Source organism: Parus major, chromosome 2, assembly GCF_001522545.3.
Source record: "Parus major isolate Abel chromosome 2, Parus_major1.1, whole genome shotgun sequence".
Taxonomy (NCBI): Eukaryota; Metazoa; Chordata; class Aves; order Passeriformes; family Paridae; genus Parus; species Parus major.
In genome coordinates this window covers 113,027,747-113,049,367 of record NC_031769.1, presented here as the reverse complement: position 1 = coordinate 113,049,367, position 21,621 = coordinate 113,027,747, and the positions used below count along the sequence as shown (strand labels likewise).

At 40.2% G+C, this 21,621-nt stretch overlaps 1 protein-coding gene across 1 annotated transcript; it reads right to left on the bottom strand.

The window, feature by feature from the left end:
• Window positions 1-16,499: 16,499 nt before the first annotated feature.
• On the bottom strand, window positions 16,500-21,425 carry CHCHD7 (coiled-coil-helix-coiled-coil-helix domain containing 7). The gene is made up of 3 exons (XM_015619401.3): window positions 19,036-21,425; window positions 18,384-18,482; window positions 16,500-17,613 (listed from the first exon to the last, which is right to left on the bottom strand). The coding sequence occupies exons 1-3, from the start codon at window positions 19,087-19,089 to the stop codon at window positions 17,512-17,514; spliced, it is 255 nt and encodes an 84-aa protein (XP_015474887.1). The 5' UTR covers window positions 19,090-21,425; the 3' UTR covers window positions 16,500-17,511.
• Between the last annotated feature and the right edge of the window lie 196 nt (window positions 21,426-21,621).

The window sequence follows — 21,621 nt, the reverse complement described above, 5'->3', positions numbered from 1 at the left end:
GCTCAATTAAAACAAACCTGGTTTCTTGGTACAGATGTGTTGAGAGATTTCACCCCTTATCCAAAGTCATGCATAGCTACATCTAAGACATTAAAACATTCTGCAGGACTTGTAGTGGAGCAGTCTTGCACAGTCCCTGCCCAGGAGGGAGGGACCCAAAGACATTACACTTTTGCCTCTCTGTGTCTTGGGGTCCAGAGGCAGCAAACCCAGCTTTGGCACAGAGAGAAGAATCAACAGAGCCAGAACACGAGCAGCAAGAGCAACACTGTCAGCACACACAGCCAACAGCAATTCAACAGGTTCTTGCTGAACAAGTTTTGCCTCTTGGCACCATAAACTTCACACCTAGAAGGTGCCATGGTCTCAGCTATGGAACCTGGGTGATGATACCATGGCCCTGGGCAGGTATCTGCATCACCTCTAGTAACTGTAATGCTGTAAAGGCAGCTTGCTCAGGGATTAATGCAAGGTGACACATGATAGCTGAGGAATCTGTTGAGCACATGGCCTTTAATGACTGTTCCCCTGAAATGTGAATTTTTGTTGGAAGGTTAACATGGAAGGTCTTCTCTATCTTAATTCTAGAAAACACACTTTGCATTATTTATTGTCTGCATATTTCTGGCACAATAATGATTAAACCTGAACCACACACAATGCACATTCACACACAATGCACCATGCACAGCTAATAAAGTTACAAAACTGATTTGAATCATGCTACAGTCATTGCAGAATGTCCTACCTGTGTTTTGGAGAGCTTCTAACAAATTAAGAGAGAGCTGTCAGTTCCAAGTAATCACATCTGTCAAGGGTGGTATATCCAGAAGGAGCAAATATCACTAGAATAGCTAGGTGAGGGGCTGGTTTGAAGTGTTTCCTTCAGGAAGTATGTAATTTCTACCCTCTGGTATTTAGTCAGTCTTTAACAGACAATGGGAGCAATTGACAAGGTGCCTAGCTGAAATTTCTGTGTTCAAATTTCCTAAAAAAAGGAATACCAAGTTAATTCCACCAAAAATAAAATAAAAATACTTGAAGCAGCCAGAGCCTGCTGTAGCAATTATCTCCACCAGCAGCAAGAGGCTGAAATCTGTTTCCAACCTTGCTTCTGAGCCAAGGACTTGGAAGACAGCTATGATACTAGTTTATTCAACCTTTATTTTTTCCACATTGACAATGAAATGTCTGACTGCCCTCTTTCATGCTTTTAGAATCAGATAATTTTATCTGCAATGATATTTATAGCAACATTTTAGGGATTGTGGCTTGGTCCTTAGCATTCAGATAATTGAAAAAGTATCTTTGCTTTTAATTTGTGTGTGACTGTAATTCTGCCCATTTAAATGGGTCAGGTTTTCAGCTCCCATTCAAAGAGGAGAAAGCGCTTAAAGAATCACTTCACATGTAAGAAATAATGTCCTGATATCTGCTTTTTCCTAGATTTGGAAAGATGCAGCTACATTTGTTGGAAAAGAACTACAATATCCAAAGTGGAAAACCCCCTTAGAAAAAAAGACTGGAGGATGGATAAAAAAAAAAATGAGGAACTTCAATTCACCTGTTCAAATGGGAGTCCACTAAATATGTGCAGAGTACAAGAAAAGAGGGAAGGATGATATTGGTGGTATTGTTGATGAGTAATTAGGTGCTATATGGTCTCTTTGTGGGATGTGCCAGAAAACTTTGCTTTGGTCCACAGGACTCTTGAAGGCTGGATCAGTTTCTACTGTTCTAGAGAATTTCCTGACCTAAAATAGGGGTAGATTTGCATAGTGTCTCACAAACGAGGTATTTTGCGAAAAGGATAAGCACTTTGGAAGAGTGGAATATAGGTGCAGAACTTAATATGTAACATAAACCAGGCGATTGGGGATACCAGCACCATAAAGTCACCCCAGAACATTTATATACAGACATATATACATATACATACATACATATATGTGTGTGTATATATATATATATATATATATTTTCACATTTCAGTTATACATATATGAAGTATAATGTTTAGATTTTGTTTTGATTCTGCATACACAGAGGTATAAAGAGGCAGACAGGAAGATTTCCAAGCCTATCCTCTTTTAAAAGTCTTTTCAACTAGTTTTTGCAATTTAGTATACTGTAGCAGGTTTGAGATTTACATCTGAAGCCAGGTAGTGTCTTGTCTGTCAGATTAAATAATCTCTTATAGCAAGCATTTTAGGGGGTAGCACCCTGACTGTTAGGGACCTAGGCTAAGGAGACAGTGGCATGTTTGCAGCATTTATTTTTATTCTGCCAGCCACAAGCCTAGCCTTTTTAACGTTATTTTTCAGAACATGGCACAGAAACAATGGATTTTTCACATCCACAGGAAGAGCTACTGCATTATTTCCATCATGAAGGCCTGTCCTCTATTATTCTCTTGTATATATATGTTTTTGTGTTTTGTTATATTACAGCAGAAAAAGCCACAAAGACATACCAGGAATATCTATCCATGTTCTCCACCTGAATTATAGATTGATTATTTTGGTTTCTTGTTCTTTTTCTTTTTGATAGTGTTGTCTTAAAATCCAGAATGTAGCAGCAGAAGTCCAAGGAGATCAAGAGAACAAGCTAAAGGATAAGTTCACACCAATTCTTTTTTTTGAGGGTTTTGAAGAAGTCAGAGCAATAAATTATGCCTTTAAAACCAAATACAAATTCTCTAAAAACTGTGTTGAAGCACGTGATCTTGCCACTTTGAAATCCAGGAAATCACCCCAAGGAAATCTACAATGTCCATTCTTACATTCCTGCATGTAAACCATTAGAACTTCTGTTGTAGCTAATGAAGTTCAGGATTCATTAGGGCTTCACACCTGTGTATATAAACATTAGACCTGTTTTGGGAGACATTCTGCCACAGGACTGGTCTCCAGATTTTATACATCTACTAATATTTTTAAGGATATTTTCACATCAATAGAGGCATTAATCTTTTAAACAGTATACCAAATACAATCTGAATAAAGAATTACTTGAATTGAGAAAGGGACTTAGAAAATGTGGTAACTAAAATAGTCTTTTCCAGAGACTGGGGCCAAAGAGTGCTAAAAGATTGTGTTTGTTCCTAAATGGGAAAATAAGTACCATTTTTCTTTCCCCACTATATGCAGGCAAGAATTTTTTACTCTTTTTTTGCTATGCATTGATAATATCTTCTAATTAGAGGCAGAATGGCCCTGCATCTTTCATCAAGCAAGCAGTCAGGGCACTGCGTCAGTAGTGACTTAGTAGCACTTCAAGATTTCTGGAAATTCCTTGGCTTCCATCCTATTGCCACTCCCTAGCTGGACTGTAATGAGACTTGGATGGAAAATTTTAAGAACCTTTGTGTTTTGCTTGCATAGAGAAAGGACTGCTATAAATTGACCACTGTTACCTTGGATATTTTTAGAGATTAGCAAAATGGATTGATTGTTACTGGACTATAGTCTTTTAAAGTAATTGTCTCTTAACAAGAGTAATTGTCTTAGAAGAAAAAGATAAATACCTATAAACTTACACAGATGTTGTGCTTAACTTTAGCTTAACGTAATGGTAAATAGCTTCAGTGGTATGGAAACTTTCTACACTAAAGTGGTTGATGATTTGAAAAGAAATTGAGGTAGGAAGACAAAACAAAGGAAAATCACAGTCATACGATGCTGCTAATAATTGTATTTAAGATTTGTGTATGCTGTCAAGCAACTAAGCACACACATTTTAGCAGTGGCTTTCCATAGAGGCTGGAATGGGATTAGAGTAGGCAGCACTTGGAGAGGTGTGTGCACCCTTGCATTTACTTTTCTGCAGATATATGGACATTTGCATTCTGCATGAGGTGATGCCTTGGATCACTAGTTCTGTGTGTACCTCAAATGGCACCAAGTCCAATGTCTGCCATTCCCGACAATGGAATATGTTTTAATATTACTAATGTGGAATACTCATGGGAAAATATGTGAAGGAATGCCTTTGAGTAAATCCCCTGTTTTTCAAACAATATGCTTATCATAGGACTAGTTTGAAGGCTTATTGAGAGATTATATAAGCAAATCTGGCTTACACATTGGGATTCTGCCACATCCTTGGATATTCTCCCAAAAAAAAAAGTTAATAACATCAATAATTTGTATTCCAAAAATACGAATTGATAAAAATAGACTTTGTTTACCTTGGTCCTGCCAGGTGATGAACCCTCTGGCTTTGCCACAATGAGAAGTTACACAGATATGTAACTTTAAATAATTATTTTTGGCTGTTTTCTCCATCCTACATGACAGGGAATTTAACCAGCATTGTGCAACCATTGGTTTGCAGGAGGGTTTTGGCTCAGAAGATGCTGACAAAGACAATGATAAGAAATACCTGCTGGGAAAGGGTGACCTGGATAACCAGCTGAACAGGAGCCATGACACTGTTCTCCACATGCTGATTCTTCCTTAGGGCCACAAGAGCAGTGTGGGGATGATCTCCTCACAATGTCTGCTCATCAGCAGGGGCAGTTGGTGCTACTGTTGTGGAGAGCAGACAGCTGGTATATACACTATCACTATACACTCTACACTGCTACTACCTGTACAGGCTGGGGCAGAGTAGCTGGAGGAAACCAACCTGGAGGTGCTGGGCAGCAGTGTCTGAACATGAGCCAGCAGTGCCCAGGTGGCCAAGATGCCAGTGGCATCCTGGCCTGTATTAGTGTGGCCAGCAGGAGCAGGGCAGGGATTGTGCCCCTGTACCCAGCACTGGTGAGGCCATGCCTTGAGTCCTGTGTTCAGCCCCTCAGATCAGGAGGGACATTTTGGTACTGGAGCATTTCCAGAGAAGAGCAGCAAAGCTGGTGAAGGGTTTGGAGCACAAGTCTGATGAGGAGTGGCTGAGGGAGCTGAGGTTGTTTAGCCTGAAGAAAAGGAGGCTCAGGTGGGGCCTTATCACTCTCTGCAACGCCCTGAAAGGAACAAGATGGGCAGTTGGCCTCTTCTTCCAGGTAACAAATGACAGGATTAAAGCACACAGCCTTAAGCCGTGCCAGGGGAGGTTCAGGCTGAACATCAGGAGGAACTTTTTCATATTTGTTAAGCATTGTAGTGGAAATGTAATGGAATTGTAATGCCCAGGGAGGTAGTGGAGTCACCATTCCTGCCAGTGTTTAAGGAAAGATCAGAAGTGACAGTGCCGTGTTCTAATTGATGTGGTGGTGTTTGGTCATAAATTGGACTCAATGACCCCAGAGTTCTTTTCCAAGCTAAAAGATTCTGTGATTTTTTGACTATTAAGGTGAAGAAGATACCAACCCTGAAGAAAATAGTGAAAAAGGTGCATTGATCACATAAGCTAAAAATTATTGTAGTAAACTAACATTGTTTTTTTATCTTTTGAACAGTCTTTGTTTGTAAAAGACATTTAGACTTGTCACATAGTGACAATAAGTTTTAGATTTTTCTCTCCCTAGCTTGCTGGCTGGACATGTAGTGATGTAGAGCCTGGCAAAGTTTTCCACGTGATTTTCAGTCTTCCTTCTTTCTCCACCACCACCACACCAGAAAATGGTAATTTGAAATAACAAGATTTCAGAAGGATTTTCTTGACATCATATATTTTTCTGGAACAATCACTCTGATTGGAATATTCCCTTACTTTGCAAGTCACCAACAGGAAAACAGCAAAACATCCATTATAAGCATTTATCCAATTACATTGTCCATGAGCCATTCACCATCTGGTTTTCTCTTAAAGACAACTTTTGAGCAATTGCTGTGAAAAGCTCTGTTATGAATAAGCAGTTGCACAAGGAAGTTTTTTAGCAAGCAAGATCTCAACAGGCATTTTTGATATCACAGTAGTATCTGTGCAACCTCTAATAGCAGCAAATCAAGATGTGCAAGCACGAAAATTCTCCCAGCTGCAGAAGACTATTCTCTTTCCAGTCTGTCTTGATAGTTCACTGTTGCTTGAGGAACTGCAGCCAAACCAGCACTTTCAGCACTTCAGCAGGTGATTCACCACCAGCTGAGTCATCCCTGACCAAAGCTAGCACATGCAAAACCCAAGGAGGGGTGGGCACTAGACAAGGGAAGCACAACAAACCTTCCTCCACTAATTCATGCCATCTGGGAATGACAGTCCGTAGGCCTGCAGCTATGTTTGCAAAACATTATTTACAATTTTTATTATGAAGTCCATAGGGAAGGAGACTTAATTTATTTAACAGTTCATCATCATTGCACAAACCGTTGTTCTGGGTTTAGCTTCAGAAAAAAACAGGAAGCAATACTCATGATTAGTTAGTCAGACCTTTTTTTGCAGGCTTTGTTGTTAAACAACTATATGGGAAAATTGTTCTGACCTGCAACTGGAATCTTTTGTGTTAGAGGTCTCTCTGGTGAGCCACAGAGGATGTGAGCTGTTGCAATCTTGACTCATCACTTTGTGGTAACCCAGGCTTACATGGGAGGTCACTAGCCCTCCCATGTCTGTAAGTGAACAGAAGGGCAGCAATCATAAATGGTTATCTGTAAGCAGATGCTGCTTTGTGCCTGAGGCTCACATATCCCAGTGCTTGCACAATCTTTGTTTAAGTGTGAAATTATGTAAGACCATCACCACCCACAGGGGAGCTGTTCCCTTTAAGTTGCTTTGGTAGCAAATGTGAGCAGTCCAGTGAAGGACCCAGCAAGTGTAAAAACTGGTGGAAGCTGAAGATGAGCTGTCCCTAGGCAATGGGACAGGGTAAAGGGAGCAGGGTCTCCTCATTTGACAGTGGTGAGCTGTTAGCTCAGCTCTTCAATTTATCTCACCTTACAATGTTTTGTCTACTAATCATAGGCACCACTTTAAAAAAAATAAAAATGAAAAACCAAAAAAAACCCACAACAAACAAACACAACCTAGTAACAATTAGTTGCTTTCCATGTTCTGAAATGAACAATTAAAACACCAAACTTGGCAACATAAAGGTACACAGTTGGTTATTCATTAATACACAGTGCAGAAAAACCAAATTCACAGACTGTGTAATGCTTTAGAACACTTGGCTATACTCAAAATAAGTCTCAATCACTTTCATCTGAGTTTCCGCAGAGCAGGAGCATCTACTGCATTTCCACCCTGACCATGCAGCCTGGATTGAAAACAATTTCTGCCATCAAGGGTAGAGATGAATAAAGTGGACACACTTATCTTCTTGAAGGCAAACTTTGGGTTTACCTCAGGACAAGAAAACTGGACTAGAATTAGGCTCCAGCTTCCCAAAAAAGCTGTTTCTCTAAGGGAACATGAGTAGAGGCAAAATATTTCCATATCTTCTTTTTTTGCACCAAATTCTCCAGATGGGAGGAAGGACTTGAATTTAACATGTGGTGCAACTTCTTGAGGAACTTGGATGGAGATGTAACAGCATGAGGAATGTGATAAAAACAGTTAAAGCTCAGAATTTAAGATGTATCAAGTGGTTTGGCATTTCCATACCACAAGTATAGCCTGAGCCATACCTAGAGGGCCAACAGACCTCTAGGCCAACTTCCCCTAGAGGGAAGAAATGTTGCTTAAAATGACAGATTTCCATTCTGAAAAAGCTTGTCTGAAACTCATGATGTCTGGGCATGGGTCTATGACTACAAGAGCCCTGTGGGGATACCACAGGTCTACAACAAATAAGGCACAGGCTGCACTGTGCCCCATCCATGTGCTCCAATAGAACACATTATCACCAGTAACTGAGGTTCCAGACTTGGCCATTTGCTGAGTGGATACTACAGGTGCATATGAATTTCTAAAAGTTATTCAAAAGAGTAATGTGTCTATGGCCGAGGTCTCCATTTTGTCAAAAATCCAGATTTTACATTGGCAATAAAATCCCTCTCCTAGAGGAAATTTTTTTAACATATTTTTATTTTATTTCATACTAAAAAAAGTCTGGAAATACCCTCTAATACTATTTTTTCCATTCTCTCTGCTTGCTTGAATTATCCTCACAAATGATATTTAGCTTAGAACATTCAAATATTTTTAAAAGGTTTCAAAGACAGGAAAAATTACATTTGTAGATTTGTAGTTTTGAGAGCTAAAATATGATGGCTTCAGAAGAGAGCAAACATACACATGATTACAGACATGCAGAGAAGACTGATCTGTAAACACTTACTCAGATTTAGCCTGGTTTTCTCTTAGGTTTGGGGTTTGTATTTTTTTTTTTAAAAAGGGGTTTGTGTTGTGAGGTTCTTTTGGTGTCTTTTTAGTGGAATGAGGCCTAGAAGTTTGAACAATTAAATTATTAGTATAGGCACAAAGTACCTGTCTAGAGAATAGGGTTAGAGATGGCCTATTTGGAAATGCCATTAGCTGCCATCACTTGCGTATTTTTTGTTTGTTTCAGCCAAGCTGGTGGAATATGGTCTTTGTGAAGAATTTAGAAGTTCTTTTTATGCCTGTGGTAAATTACATCTTAGCTGTCTTCCACAGCAGGGCAGAATTCAAGGCAGATGCATAAGAAGCACTGAGCTTCTGCCAAACATCTTTTTTTTTTCCACCAAGAATTAGGGATTTTTAGTACCTGAGGAAGAAAGGTACCAGTAATATGATCTGCATAAACACCACATTTCCTTAAGAAATGTATAGGAGGAAAACTTTGTTTCTATTACCCTTATTTGTAGTACAGGAACTCTTTATTAAGTCCTGCTGTTTCTGGGAAGGTATCATTCTCTCTGTGTCAAACAGAGCTTACTAGACTGTCAGAATGACAATTCCATACCTTATTATGCAGATCCTTATCATGGCTTTTCTCAGAGTAAGGCATCCAAAAGCCCTGTGTTTCACCACCCACAATACAACTTTATGACTGCTACACTTACTACATTATCCAGCATAAGCTGACTACTGTTTTGTTAGGTAGGGTCTCTCATGACGTTACATGAAATAATCTGCCAAACCAATATTAGATGTCACTATTTCAGCTACTGGAATAGGGGGTTGAGGTGGGAAAGGCTATGACTTTCATTTTGTTTCTTTGAATAAGTCATTTTAAGGTCATTTGGATAAATACTGTGGGAGTCAGCACTATCTGTGAGCTACCTGACAGGGTACCTGTTAGGCAAAATCCAAAGCACATGATCCCTAATCCAAGATCCACTGTAAAGAAAAGCATATCCCAAATACCACACACATCTTCCAGTAGAGAAAAAGATATAGGGAGGCAACTTCTGAGAAAAGAAAAATTTCTTCTTCCTGCAACCATATCTTAGGAGAAATCACAATTATAAAACATGGCAAACTTCTGTGGCACTTGGGGACAGAAAATTGCTGACCAGAGATCTTGAAATCTGTATTGAATATGGACTTTTGAAAGAACTCTTCATATGCCAACACATGCACTATCCACAAAAGGGTTTATACACGTCAATGTAATACAGTGAACAGTTCCCCTTGTTAGAAATCCCAGAAATTACTGTGAGACTGGAAGCAGAGTCCTAGGATGCCTTCTGGTATTCTGACAATTCCCTACTTCAGCCTCTCCCTGGTGCTTATCACTGATGAAATTAAAAGCAGCAAACAGGCAACCAAACAGCTCAGCTTTATTTGGGTTTCATGTCAAGTGATTTTTTTGGGATGGGTTGTGGATGAGGATGCCTGATTGTGAGTAGCATCTCTGCAGCAAGCACTGCTGTGCTCCCAGCAGAACCACCCTCTTCCAGCAAGAAACCTCCCAATACCACTGTGCCTTCCCCTCACAAACACTGCCTAAACCAGAGAGCTTTGTAAGCACCAAATTATACTGCACTAATACACAAAAATTTCTGGCTAAGTACCTGATTTGGCTCCATCTAGTTTGATGAAAAGAGATTTATTAAGTTAATTTCCTTACCTAAGATTTGCTGAGTCTGTTCCTACAATGCCACATGTTGAATGCCCTTCTAAAGGCTTGTGCAAGAACATCTGTGAACCTCCTGTGTCAGACACATCTCATCAGCAGTATTAATCCCTTACTTAACAGCAAATGTTTTTTCTCTTAGGTTAGTGCAGAATCTAGCAATGTGAAAGCTGAACTGGAAATAAATCACAAGAAAAAACTTGCCCAAAGAATCGTTTTCTACAAGTAAACAGCAATTCTAGACCCAATAAATGACGTGAACAAAAACAAGTTAATCAATTAACATTTTATGTTAGCAAATTGCTCTGATTTTAGAAACAGTGTCAGCTTCTTGGGGCTTTACAGTAGCAATAACCAGCAACAAATGACTTCACCAGCTCAATCAAAAATGACCAGCCTGCATTTCCAGACCTGTACAAAAATGGATTAATCTGTACCCATTTGGGTCACAGAATGAGATTTCCTTGACTCAAGGAGCAGCTGCCTGCTTGCTAACATCCAGCTTTATAGCAGCTTTTCTGGCAGGCTGATCTGCACCTGCCAAACTGGAGGAGAAAGAAATACTGACGCTTTCTACCAACTCCTGGCTGGCAATTTTCCTACACCACAGAAAACCAAAGCATTTTGTGAACTCTTCTAGTCTCACAGAAATGCCAGAAGAACTGAAGTGTTATAATTGATTCTCAAGGTTTTGAAAATTAAAAGTTTAAAGGGCAGAAACCTCAAAACTGCTTTTGGTGCAGATGTAGGTAAAGACCTACCAGTGAGCCTTTTCAGTGGGTTTCTGCTCCTCATACATGTGTGCTTGCAGCCCCTAATTGCAGTGTGATCAATTCTGTGACAAAATAGATGGGCACACTGTAAAGACTATTTATGCTGCCTAGCTGAAGGTGCTAGGAGACATGGTTCCTTCTAGGTTCTATCTGATTCTAGCTGCTTGCCACCTCATAGAGCACAGCAGAGAAGAAAAGTCCAGGAAATTCCTAGCTTCCTAACATAGCTGATGAGAGAGCCAGCTAGGGAAGACACTCTAGTTGTTTGTGAACAAAAAAGGACTGTTGGAAACCATCTGGGGCATGAAATCATTAAATGAGTTTTTGATTTTCAGAGAATGGAGCAGGTGGAGGGGTAGAAGGAAGATGTGTCCAGAATTTGGCAGAACCGCCACACTGGACACTTGGTGTGCAGACTTTGGGCTGTTTAGGAGCCTGGCTGATAGGACTGCTTTGGAAACAAGCCCAGGAAGGCTAGACATTCTTCAAGAAGGGTCTAGAGCACAGGTTTCATGAGAAGCAGCTAAGGGAACGGGGGTTGTTTAGCCTGGGGGAAAGGAGGCTCAGTGGGGCATCTCATTGCTCTCTGCAACAGCCTGAAAGCAGATTGTAATGAGCTGAGAGTCAGTCTGGACAAGAGGAAAAGGCCTTGTTTGCCAGGGGAGCTTTAGATTGGAGACTAGGAAAATTTTCATCACCAAAAGGGTGGTCAGCCATTGGAAGAGGCTGCCCAGGGGTGTGGTGGAGTCACCATTCCTGGAGCTATTGGAAAGATGTGTAGAGAGGGTGCTCAGGGACAGGGTTTGGTGGTGGACTGGATAATGCCAGGGTAACAGACTCAAGTGACAGCTCTGAGTTTAAGAATCACAGCCCTTGTGTGCTCACAGCTTTGAATAGCTAAGCCCTTTTTCAAGCACAGAAAGCCTCTTCTGACTTGTGAGAGCAGCTGTGACTTCAGCATTTGCTTCCTGTATTTTGCTGCTTACTCAGACACCCTACGTTGTCCCTTCCAGCCCAGGAACACAAGGGTGGCTGCAGCCCCACAGAAGTGTTCAGAGGTCCAGCTGGACTGGAGAGCAATGGTTATTTCCTTTGTTATTTGGCAGCTGGATACATGCCCCAGGGTAGAGGTCATTATAGCACTGATGCTGGGAATCACTCAGAGGCACCTGCTGGAGGAAGAAGGGACATGGAATGGCAGTTGCTGAAGGGAATGACTGCAAAGATACCCATTCAAGCAACACCTCGCAGAAAAATAAATTTCTTTCTGTTCACCTATACCCAAGCAGACTCCACAGTCAATCCCCAAGGCTGATGAAGTATTTTTCCCACAAACCCCAGCAGAGCTGAGGTAAGAACAAGTAGTCTGTCAGCACCAAAATGCAAAGTAGAACATGAAGCACCAGAAACTTCTGTGATCAAAGTTGCTGTCATACACAGGCTTTAGATGGCTAAACAACACAACAGCCAGCAGGTGTAGAACCCTCAAAGCCTGTTCATTTTCCATCTGAGAGTCAAAGGGGTTTTTCCAACATCTTGAACAGTCACTTTTAACTTAAGAACCACTTTAGTTTGCCTGTCACATAGATGGATACCAAAACACAGCATTTCTTAGATTATCAGTAACATCCATTCAAAACCATTCACCTTTAGGGAAAATAGAGCCAGAAAGTACTCAAAAACTGATATTGCAGGATCTTGCAAATTCATAGTGTACCCTCTACCCAAGGATTTGTCCTGTTAGCTTCATTTCACCCTTTTGAAACTTATGGATTGAAGCAAGCACTGTATGACTGACATATTCCAAAGCAGCAACTTCATTCAATTCCACTATTGAAAAAAAATAGGAGAAAATGTCACCCTCTACTTGTAATATGCAACCACATTCACTGATCACTTCAACAACTGCAACTCTGCATGCAATACTGCTCGGGGATCCATGTTTCAGGGAAAAAAAAAAATTGAGATCCAAGTGTTACACAGTACCAAAATATTACCAGCAGGCTATTTCCATAAAAACACTGCAAAATCTTTTTTGCCAAAGGAATTGTGATCTTTTACCATCAACCAAAAATGTTTGGATTCTTCAAAGTCAAGCTTGAGCTGATGGCCCCTATTTCTGTTAATGTAAATTTGTCTTAGAGCTGTGAATTGCTTTTAAGAGTGAGGTATTTGACTGAACATTATGCTCAAGATACTATATTGTCATTACACATCACCTTGCTACAATTGTTTTCCACTTTGACAGATATTAGCTCAATTTCGTTCTATGCACAATTCTGTTGTGTTCTGCCAGTCTCTTGGCATCAGGAAGTGTTTGCAGTGCATAGCAGTTCATTGAAGTAGAATAGGTAAAGACATAGCTCAAGGGTAGTAGAACTTTTAAGTCATAATTGAGGATTTTCAGAACCATTCTTCCAAAAAAGGATTTTGAGATAGGAGTCATCAAGGTAGAAACCTAAAGGATAGAGAAAAATTACTTATTCACAATCTTATGGTTTGATTTACTACATATGGTATGATATATGTCATAAAACAATTAAGTTTAAATGATTCACTGCATTTAATTATATAAATGCAGTACTTCCCTTTTCTTCATATCAAATAGGCTGCAACAAAAAATAAAACATTCTGAAGCAGTCTGCTTGTTTCACTTTCCTACTACTTTGATACTTACAGAACTATTTCTTCCAGTTGCCTCAGATTCTTCCAAGAAAACAAAAGCCTGCAACAGTGTACTGTTTTTCTACACAATAATTACTTATTTTATGGCTATTTTGGAAGACCATCTTTAAAGATGTAGATACTCTTGAGTTAAAGGCTGTCTCCAAATGCATTAGAGCAGCATAACATTTTGTACTCTAAATTCATCTTATCTGTTCTGCAAAAGTTCCACCAAAAGCTCACCTATGCACATGTTCTTGATCACTTGAGTGCTGAAGTTTTATTACAAGACCATGAAGGAGACTTGAAGCAGCAGCAGATGCAACTACCTGCCTTCAAAAGCTTCAGCTAAATCCTAAGAAAATTTCAGGGTTCTAGAGCTAGAAAACTTGGACTCAATGATCCTTGTGGGTCCCTTCCAAATCAGCATACTCTGCAATTCTGTGAAACTCCTTTGAACATCTTCAAGAGCACAGACTCATCCCAATTGTGTCAGTAGAAAACTGAGCCAGACAAGGCCTTGCACTGTAGATAACAGAAAAAATGAGATGGCAAAAACATACAGGTGGGAATCGGGATATTCACCTAGACATGTGAGAAAACCTACAGCTGCTGCTCAGTGCCTAGTTGTGATCAAATAACAGTCAAAAAAAAAAAATCTATCAAGGACCATATTCTAAGGCTTCTGAGGCTGCACAGAAGTCTCCTATTTCCCAGCAATGATTTAGACTCCCGTCCTCCTTTTCTGTTTCAGGACCAATCTTTCCTTTCTATTGGATGAATTCTGCTACCTCTGTGGGAAGAGACCAAAAAAGCTTCGAAGAGCCAATAGTGGGTGGAGTGCTTCTGTTTTCAGTCTGTTGTACAACAGCACCATCCAGCTGTCAAACAAAAAAATTATCAAACCTTAATGCCACTATACAGACTTAGTCCTTGTATCACAAGCCAAATGAGTAATTACACATATTAAAAAAAAATACATATTAAAAAACAAAACACAACCCTCAGGTCCCTTCCCTGCTTTTTAACTAATTATTGTCCACTGTGTTATGCTTTCTGAGTTTATGTACAAGAGTGTGCTTTAGGGAAATTAAGAATTCAGCCCCGATTTTTTTTGTCCAGTAAGAGTGGCAGGATGTCCAGTGAAGTGTGGAATGTAAGCTCTCAGGTATGAGGAAAAGACTATTATCTTTGGCTCACAACCAAAGATAGTTAATCACACTACAAAAACTAATGGAAAAATCTCAACTCGTAAGAGCCTATGATTTAGCTATCACACTCTACCACTCGAGCTTCAGTAGTGAAAGCAAGAACCTCAGCCTCAAGTGAGGGATAAAAATAATAAAATCGAATACTCAAGTAACAAATCACTCTTGAGAGACATTACAACACGAGGAAGAAAACTCCATGCTCTCCCATGATTTTTCATAAACCTGTGTTATTTAACAGTAAGGCATATGCAATGGAAATAAATGGCATTCCCTACAACAGATGACTGATTACCTGAATGAAATCTACTAAAGGTCACTGCCTAAATTGCTCTCCGATCTACACAAAACTAATTTTTGTTCTAACATCCACAGGGAGCTACCATGTGCATCCACTGATGACTGGAAGTCTGATGTTAGATTACTGTTCCTGCATTACACGCACCTTAGTGCATCCTGTGATCCCATATTCTTGCATTGATACCTGAAGGCAGTAATGCATCTCCTTTTCTGATTTTTTGAAGACCAGTACTAGCTCTTTTCAAACACTTAAAGTAACACAGGGTACCTATCAATGGCAAAAGACAGGCCAGTCATCCTTCAAAAGAAAACAATGCTAGCAGAAGCTTCCTACATAAATATTGTCAAGAAAAAACCCCAACTTTTAAGTTCAACAGTTAACCTGAGAGAAAGAGCATTTCTACATGCAAAGGGAAGGTGAAAGGAAGTCCCAGGATAAATGAGATAATTTTAAGGAACTTGAGCTTATGCAAAGAAGAATCGGCACAACCACATCAAGAACGAGATGATGTTTTTCTGGCATATATTTAAAATACACTGTAGATTTTAACATAAGCCCAGAATTTAAGAGCACAGCAGCAGAAAAACAGCAAGCACTAGAATAGTAGCTAAAGCCATAGGAGCAAAGAACACATCCAAAGATACAGCAGAGGTGGCAAAAGACAAACCTGTGCCAAGTAGGAGAGAAGGTGCCCTTAGACAAGCAAGGCAGCAAAGCCAGAAGAGTCTGAAGAGACACAGTCCTAAGGAAGAGGACAATAGCTCCCCAAAATCTGCAGATGAACAAGAACACCAAAGTGAGGTATGGTTAATGAGGAAGTATTATGGCTAAGTTTAATGAAAGCAACTTCTCTCACTATGAGAGAGCAGAGAACATGCAAGCTTCAAAAGGAGCTGTACTAGAAAGTCACTGCAAGACTACATCATTAGATCAGAGAAAGAATAAAGGTAATGGAAAAAAAACTGCAATGAGAAGAGACCAAAATGTTAAAATTTTTCTTCAAAAAAGAACTGGTGTCAAATAGGAAAAAAAAAAAAAGAGGAAAGACTGGTATGTGGGAAGGTATTAAAAGGTGACAAGGATGTGGCAGAAAAGAACATGCCCTGAATCTAGAATGAAAATATCTTCAGCTCCACACACAGGGAAACAAAAACAAACAACCAAAACCAAAAAACCAGCTAAAGACAACAACACACAAACAAACAAAACAACTACAAAAAGAAGAAAATGTCAAAGTTTCTGCTTTAAACAAAGAGAAAGTAATTTGAAATAAAGAATCTTATGATCTTGATGGAAGAAAGTACATTTTCCTTGCCAGGAACTGACAAGAACTTGTGACATGCCTAAAGGCTGCACAGCTTTGCTTGGAGAATTACATACTCAAAGACGTTGAGTTACACTCTCATTCCAACAGAGAGGGTAGGATAAATTCATTTCAAAACTCAGATGTAGATGGAGAACAGAAAGGAGGAGCAAAAGCAGATTTTGTGGAGTTACTAGACAGTGGAAAGAAACAAGACAAGCCAGACAGGAGAAACAGAAAGCCATGAAGTCTTTCCAAAACAGTCTAAATAGAGAGACAACACTTTTACACCATCCTTCATGAGGTCAGCCAGAGTTCTGCCAAGTTGATCCCAGTAAGAACTAAAGGATTTCACATGGAACCTGAGCTCATGACAGTAGTTTTTCTGTTTTATCACAGGATACAAGCTTTTAAGCCAGGACACCAGAAGGCAAAAAAACACTGTTTCCACTAGACAGCAATCTGTTTACATTTATTAGTTGTTCAATTTAGCTAAAGAATCAACCTTATTTAAGATTAGAGTACCTGTTTAAACTGAGCTTTGTAATCTGGTATGAGTAAGCATTTCCAAACCCCAGGTTTCAGCTGTCCAGAGTCTTAGATAGATGTACTATAGTTAAACCTGCCATGTCACTCAGAGGATCTGTTTACATGTCTGCAAGTCCCCCCTGCCTGCCCGCCACCAAAGTATCTATTTACTATCCACAGAAATTACTATTCAGCTCAGACCTGAGCAGTTCAGTTTTATCTTAACCAGTCTCCCGAACCTTCTAACAAGCAAAAGTTGCAGATCTGATTAACTGCAAGCTTCTGCTGTCACTGACAAGTACAGTGGGCAGACCTAATGATAAGCTTGCTGGATTTAGGATTTTAGTTTAGGAACAGTCTTATTTTAACTGGGGACACAGAATTCAACACAAGTGAAAATAGTGATAAAATCACACATGATAAATCCATACTATTGAGCAGAACAGCTGAGTGCAGGAAATAAGTTGCATGTACCAGCTTCCCAACGGCCTCCAGTTTTAGAACTTAGAACCACACTGCAGCGCTCACCAATCCCATCTTTTCTAACAGACTTTCTGCATGTCCCATTAATTTTAGATTTATAATTTCACAGCAAAGGAGTTGCTACTTCCAAAAGTTTCTACAGAAGTTGCACTATTATCCGTATCTTACAATAAAAAGAGGCCAGGTTCCTATGACAGGAAGTATGAGTAACCCAGGAAGTTCTATCCTAGAAAGCTCACACATTTCAAATTTTAAGATCTTATTTTAATCCAAGGTATGGCAACTGTAAAATCCAGTTCATAAAATGGTAACTAGCTGATGCTAAGTCTTCTTATGTACAGTGACAACAGTCAATGAATTCAGGTTTCTAGTTAGTAGAGCTTCCCCATTGAGTCCAAGATTTTCTTTCTTTCTTCTGCTGGGGGCATCTCAGGTTTCACACCACTTCTCTTCCTTTGCATCATAATTTCATGCTGAAAATAGAACAAAGAGACCATGAGAACAGATTTCACAGAACCTCTGCTCCCGAGCTCTAAACAAACAAGGTTCTTTTACAGAAAAATGCTTTATATATCAAGACCTAGGTACTCTAAGCCTGATTAGCTGATAGCTAAACATACTAGTAGTTAGCTCAAGACACCTGATAGTTTACCTTGCTGCCTCAGAATACAGTGCAATCAGTATTCCCATTACTAGTGTGCCAGACTAATGCACCATCATCTGTAAATAGTTTTTTTTTAATTTGCATAAGTATTTAAAGGCTAAGGTAAAACCTCTTTACTACAATAATAAAAGGAAAGGAAAAAGCAGAAAACAGTTTAACAGCATATAGATCCTTATGATACTTCTCTACCACCAAATAAGCTTTTTATTAGGTTAAGGTACACACAACCCAAACCAGTGGGAGACCAGATAACTTTACCTTTCCTCAGAACTTTTTCACTGCATCTGTTTAAAAGAGAACCTATTACTAGAAATATGTGACTCAAGTTCAGAGGAAAACATCAGGTACTGCAAGAACACTGACTCGCAATATAAGAGAGTAAATTCAGAACAACCAAGTGAAGTACTTTGATGTTCATGTGCTTCAGTCTTCCAGCAATGCATACTGAGACTACCTGGGCTGGTAAGTTACTGTAAAAACATCATTAACCAAGAGTGAAGGGTTCAGAAAGCAGCATGTCAGAAGTAATACACATAAAGCAAAGCAAGGAGTAAAAGTTAAGAAGTTTACTGTGCTTACCCAGAATTTTCTGCAGTTTTTGTACTTCAAAAAATAATCAGTACACAGATCCTTGTTATAGTTGTTGTCATTCATACATTTTGTAGTGGCATCTGTTTCCTTTAATAGGGGAAAATATACTTCAGAGCTGAGGGAAGTTACTGTGCTCAATGTTTAAACATTTTAACAGGTCCCAGAATATCTATAAAGATAGGATTGAGCTCCTCAGAAAGAACACTATCAAAGAGAGCAAAGGAACACCTATTACAAAGGATCATCAGTACTTCCAAGCAGTGATTTCATTTGGAGATAACAGAGAATAGTACTCTTCAGACAGTAAGTACAGAGTCCACAGAATAGTTGTTTACAATGATGCTTGGTATAACTCACAAAAGACTTTTAAAAAATAACCAAGCTTGTCTAACCAGGATTTCAGGCTCTGGTTTTAGGGACAGAAAATTTAAGAGACTGCTATCAGTTGAATTACTCCTCCTTATGGGGAATTACTTGCTATATTTCATGCTTATTATAGTGGATGATTTTCAGCCCTTCCCATCTTCAGACTCTTAAGAAACTTTTAATGCAAAGTGTTCTATCCACAAAACAGCCCTCCAGAAAGTGAATTACTTAACATTGAAATGTACAGACAGAAATCTCAATTTGATCATCTTACCGCTATACATGGATTTATATCATGATCTCTAAGCTTTTTCGCATGCCTGGACATTCTAGACAGATACTCGTACCTTGGTTAGAAAGGGAAAATAAACAGGTTAAGTATCTACTTTTAACAGTAACTCAGGATTAAGTCTGAATTTCAGGATGCTATAAAGGCCTTCTAATAACCCAGTTTGGTTATCTTTTTTAACAAACAAACCAAAGAAAACCCCAACTTCTTTTGCAAAGCGTTATTTCAAAAGCAGTAACAGCAAGACAACATTGGCAAGCTTAGCCCATCACCAAGACTGCTCACTCCCTGATGAATTCCTGCAGAGAAGGGAGCCACTGCAGCAGCTCTCTCACCGGCCTGTGTATCATGGAGGAAGTGACCATGTGTAGGAGAAACAGCTCCATAGAAGCTGTTCACAGCCAACACACTGTAGACACTTCAATTAATAGTGTGTGGGAGGAATGTACAAGTGAACTTTTCCAGATTTGTTCCTACTCCTTAGTTGGATCACATCTGCATCTTCACTGAGCTTTCCCAGGTATGACAAGTGCCCAACTATCTCCTGTGTTACTGTATCAAACATTTAACAGAAAAAGAACTGGTTTCACCGCAAGGTGGGACCAGACCCACTTACACTGCGTATGACAGCTTGAATCACATTTTTTACCATTTAGCAGCTTGACGCTGACTCTAGGAACTGTAAGCTTGAGAGACACAGAGTTCAGTGCCAAGAATCTGCACTGATCCAAGATGATGACATCAAGATGAACAACAGACCCTCGCTCCCTTTACAGCTTCCTATCCATTGCCTCCGGCACACACATGGCGATACAGGTACGTGCTCCAAACATACTAAACCTAACAAAAAATAAATTAATGTTGACCAGATGACTGCTTGCATCAATGCAATCAGAAACATAGGACAGAGGGAGAAAATTAAAGTACTGCTAATGAAGGACACAGCTTAATCTTGTTTTTTACTTTTTCAAAAAACATTGATGCTAATTCTTAATTAAGACCTGTTTCTGCGCACATTAGGGAAGTGCAAGTCTGAAGTAAAAAGCCCATTTTGATTTATACCAGATTTAAAATTTTAAAAAATATCAAACACTGATCTTTGTAGCTCATACAAGACCATGCATGAGGTTTCTTCTTTGGGCAAGAGTAAACTATCCCCAGCAAACAAGCCTTAGGTTTCACCAGCTGTGTATGTACACTTTCCTGGTGCTTGGAGTACTCTTTGCTTTCCATATGATCATCTTCTGCAAATGGGCCTTTTAATGAACAGCATGGGGGGGTAGAAATGCTTTCACTTTCCTTTGAGAACTATCCAGTGCTTAAGTTAATTTCACAAGCTAAGCAAATGTTCTTTTTTGGTGGGTGGAAGTGCTTTTTTGATCAGGCACTTCCAATTTAAATGAAAACACAAGCAGGTATACTAGCATCATCACAGACTTCAAGACCGGAGGAGGGAAGGGAGAAGTACGAAGCAAACGCAGCATACCACAATGCCTCAACTGACTCACCACAACAAATACAAGATTCTTGTATGTGTCTGTGTTATAACTCTGCATTTAATTGATATTATCCCCTAAGCAGACATGCCTCAAGGTGTACAGTGTTAGTCTGACTTCAGACTTACCCTCTGAAAGAATACTTTTGAGTCACAGGACATGCCATCATAATCACACTGTTCTTTATACAAACCGCACTTGACACTTTCAGTTTGATTACACCACCAGACTCTACAACCTTGACTAGTCTAAGCAACAATGCACACAATCCATTAAGCACCTACTTAACGAACAAGCAGTTCGGGTCCTAATGAAGATGCACAGCTCAGAGCAGGCAAATGCTTAGACATTCTTAGCACTACCCAAAAGGTCTGATAGCTCCTGCGCGTGTTCCTCTCTCCCCCTCTCCGAAGTACTTCAGACTTGAAACACTATCAGCTGGAAGGGCAGGCGGGTCACGCCGAAATGCTGCTGTGTGACCGAATGAGCAGTTGGGCAGGAAGCGAGCTTCCTCCTCCCCCCAGGTTTTGCACATGTACGGGCTTCCCTTCCTGCTTTCAGATTACAGGTCGGAGCCCAACCACAACCGAAGGCTTGTCTATTCCACAGTTCTTAATTATGCTTTAACACATTAACAGTTGTAAACTGTACCACAGAGAACCAGGGCTGTTGCTGGCACTCTTTAACCCTAGGGCTTTTTCAGTTCATAAACCATCAGGGCACTTTACTACAGGCTCCCACCCATTGAAAAGCGTTTGGCCTGCTTTAAATGCACACGTATCGCTACAAATGCGCTAAATATGCTGCAATATTGACCAGCTCATTAAAACTTTGAGCCCTGGAGCCAAGGCCGTACTAAAAATCCTGCCGCTTTTTGGGCTGTTACGGCGGCGCAGGCGGGAGGAGGCAGCCGGCGGGCCCTGAAGCTCAGCACCGCGGAGCTGCCGCCTTGCCCGACTCAGCTCCCCGGGAGGGCCGGGGGCCGTCCAGGTGCGGAGGCGAGGCCGGCAGCCCCCGCCCGGTCCCTGCCTTCCGCCGGCGGCGGAGCGGCCGGAGATGCCCGGGGACCCCTTTC

Excerpts from the sequence above, each read along its gene's own strand:
- CHCHD7 (XM_015619401.3), bottom strand. The coding sequence starts at position 19,089 with ATGTCCAGGCATGCGAAAAAGCTTAGAGATCATGATATAAATCCATGT. Across the intron at positions 18,483-19,035 it reads ATATAAATCCATGTATAGCG|GAAACAGATGCCACTACAAA; the intron begins GTAAGATGATCA and ends CCCCTATTAAAG. Across the intron at positions 17,614-18,383 it reads AAAACTGCAGAAAATTCTGG|CATGAAATTATGATGCAAAG; the intron begins GTAAGCACAGTA and ends TTCTATTTTCAG.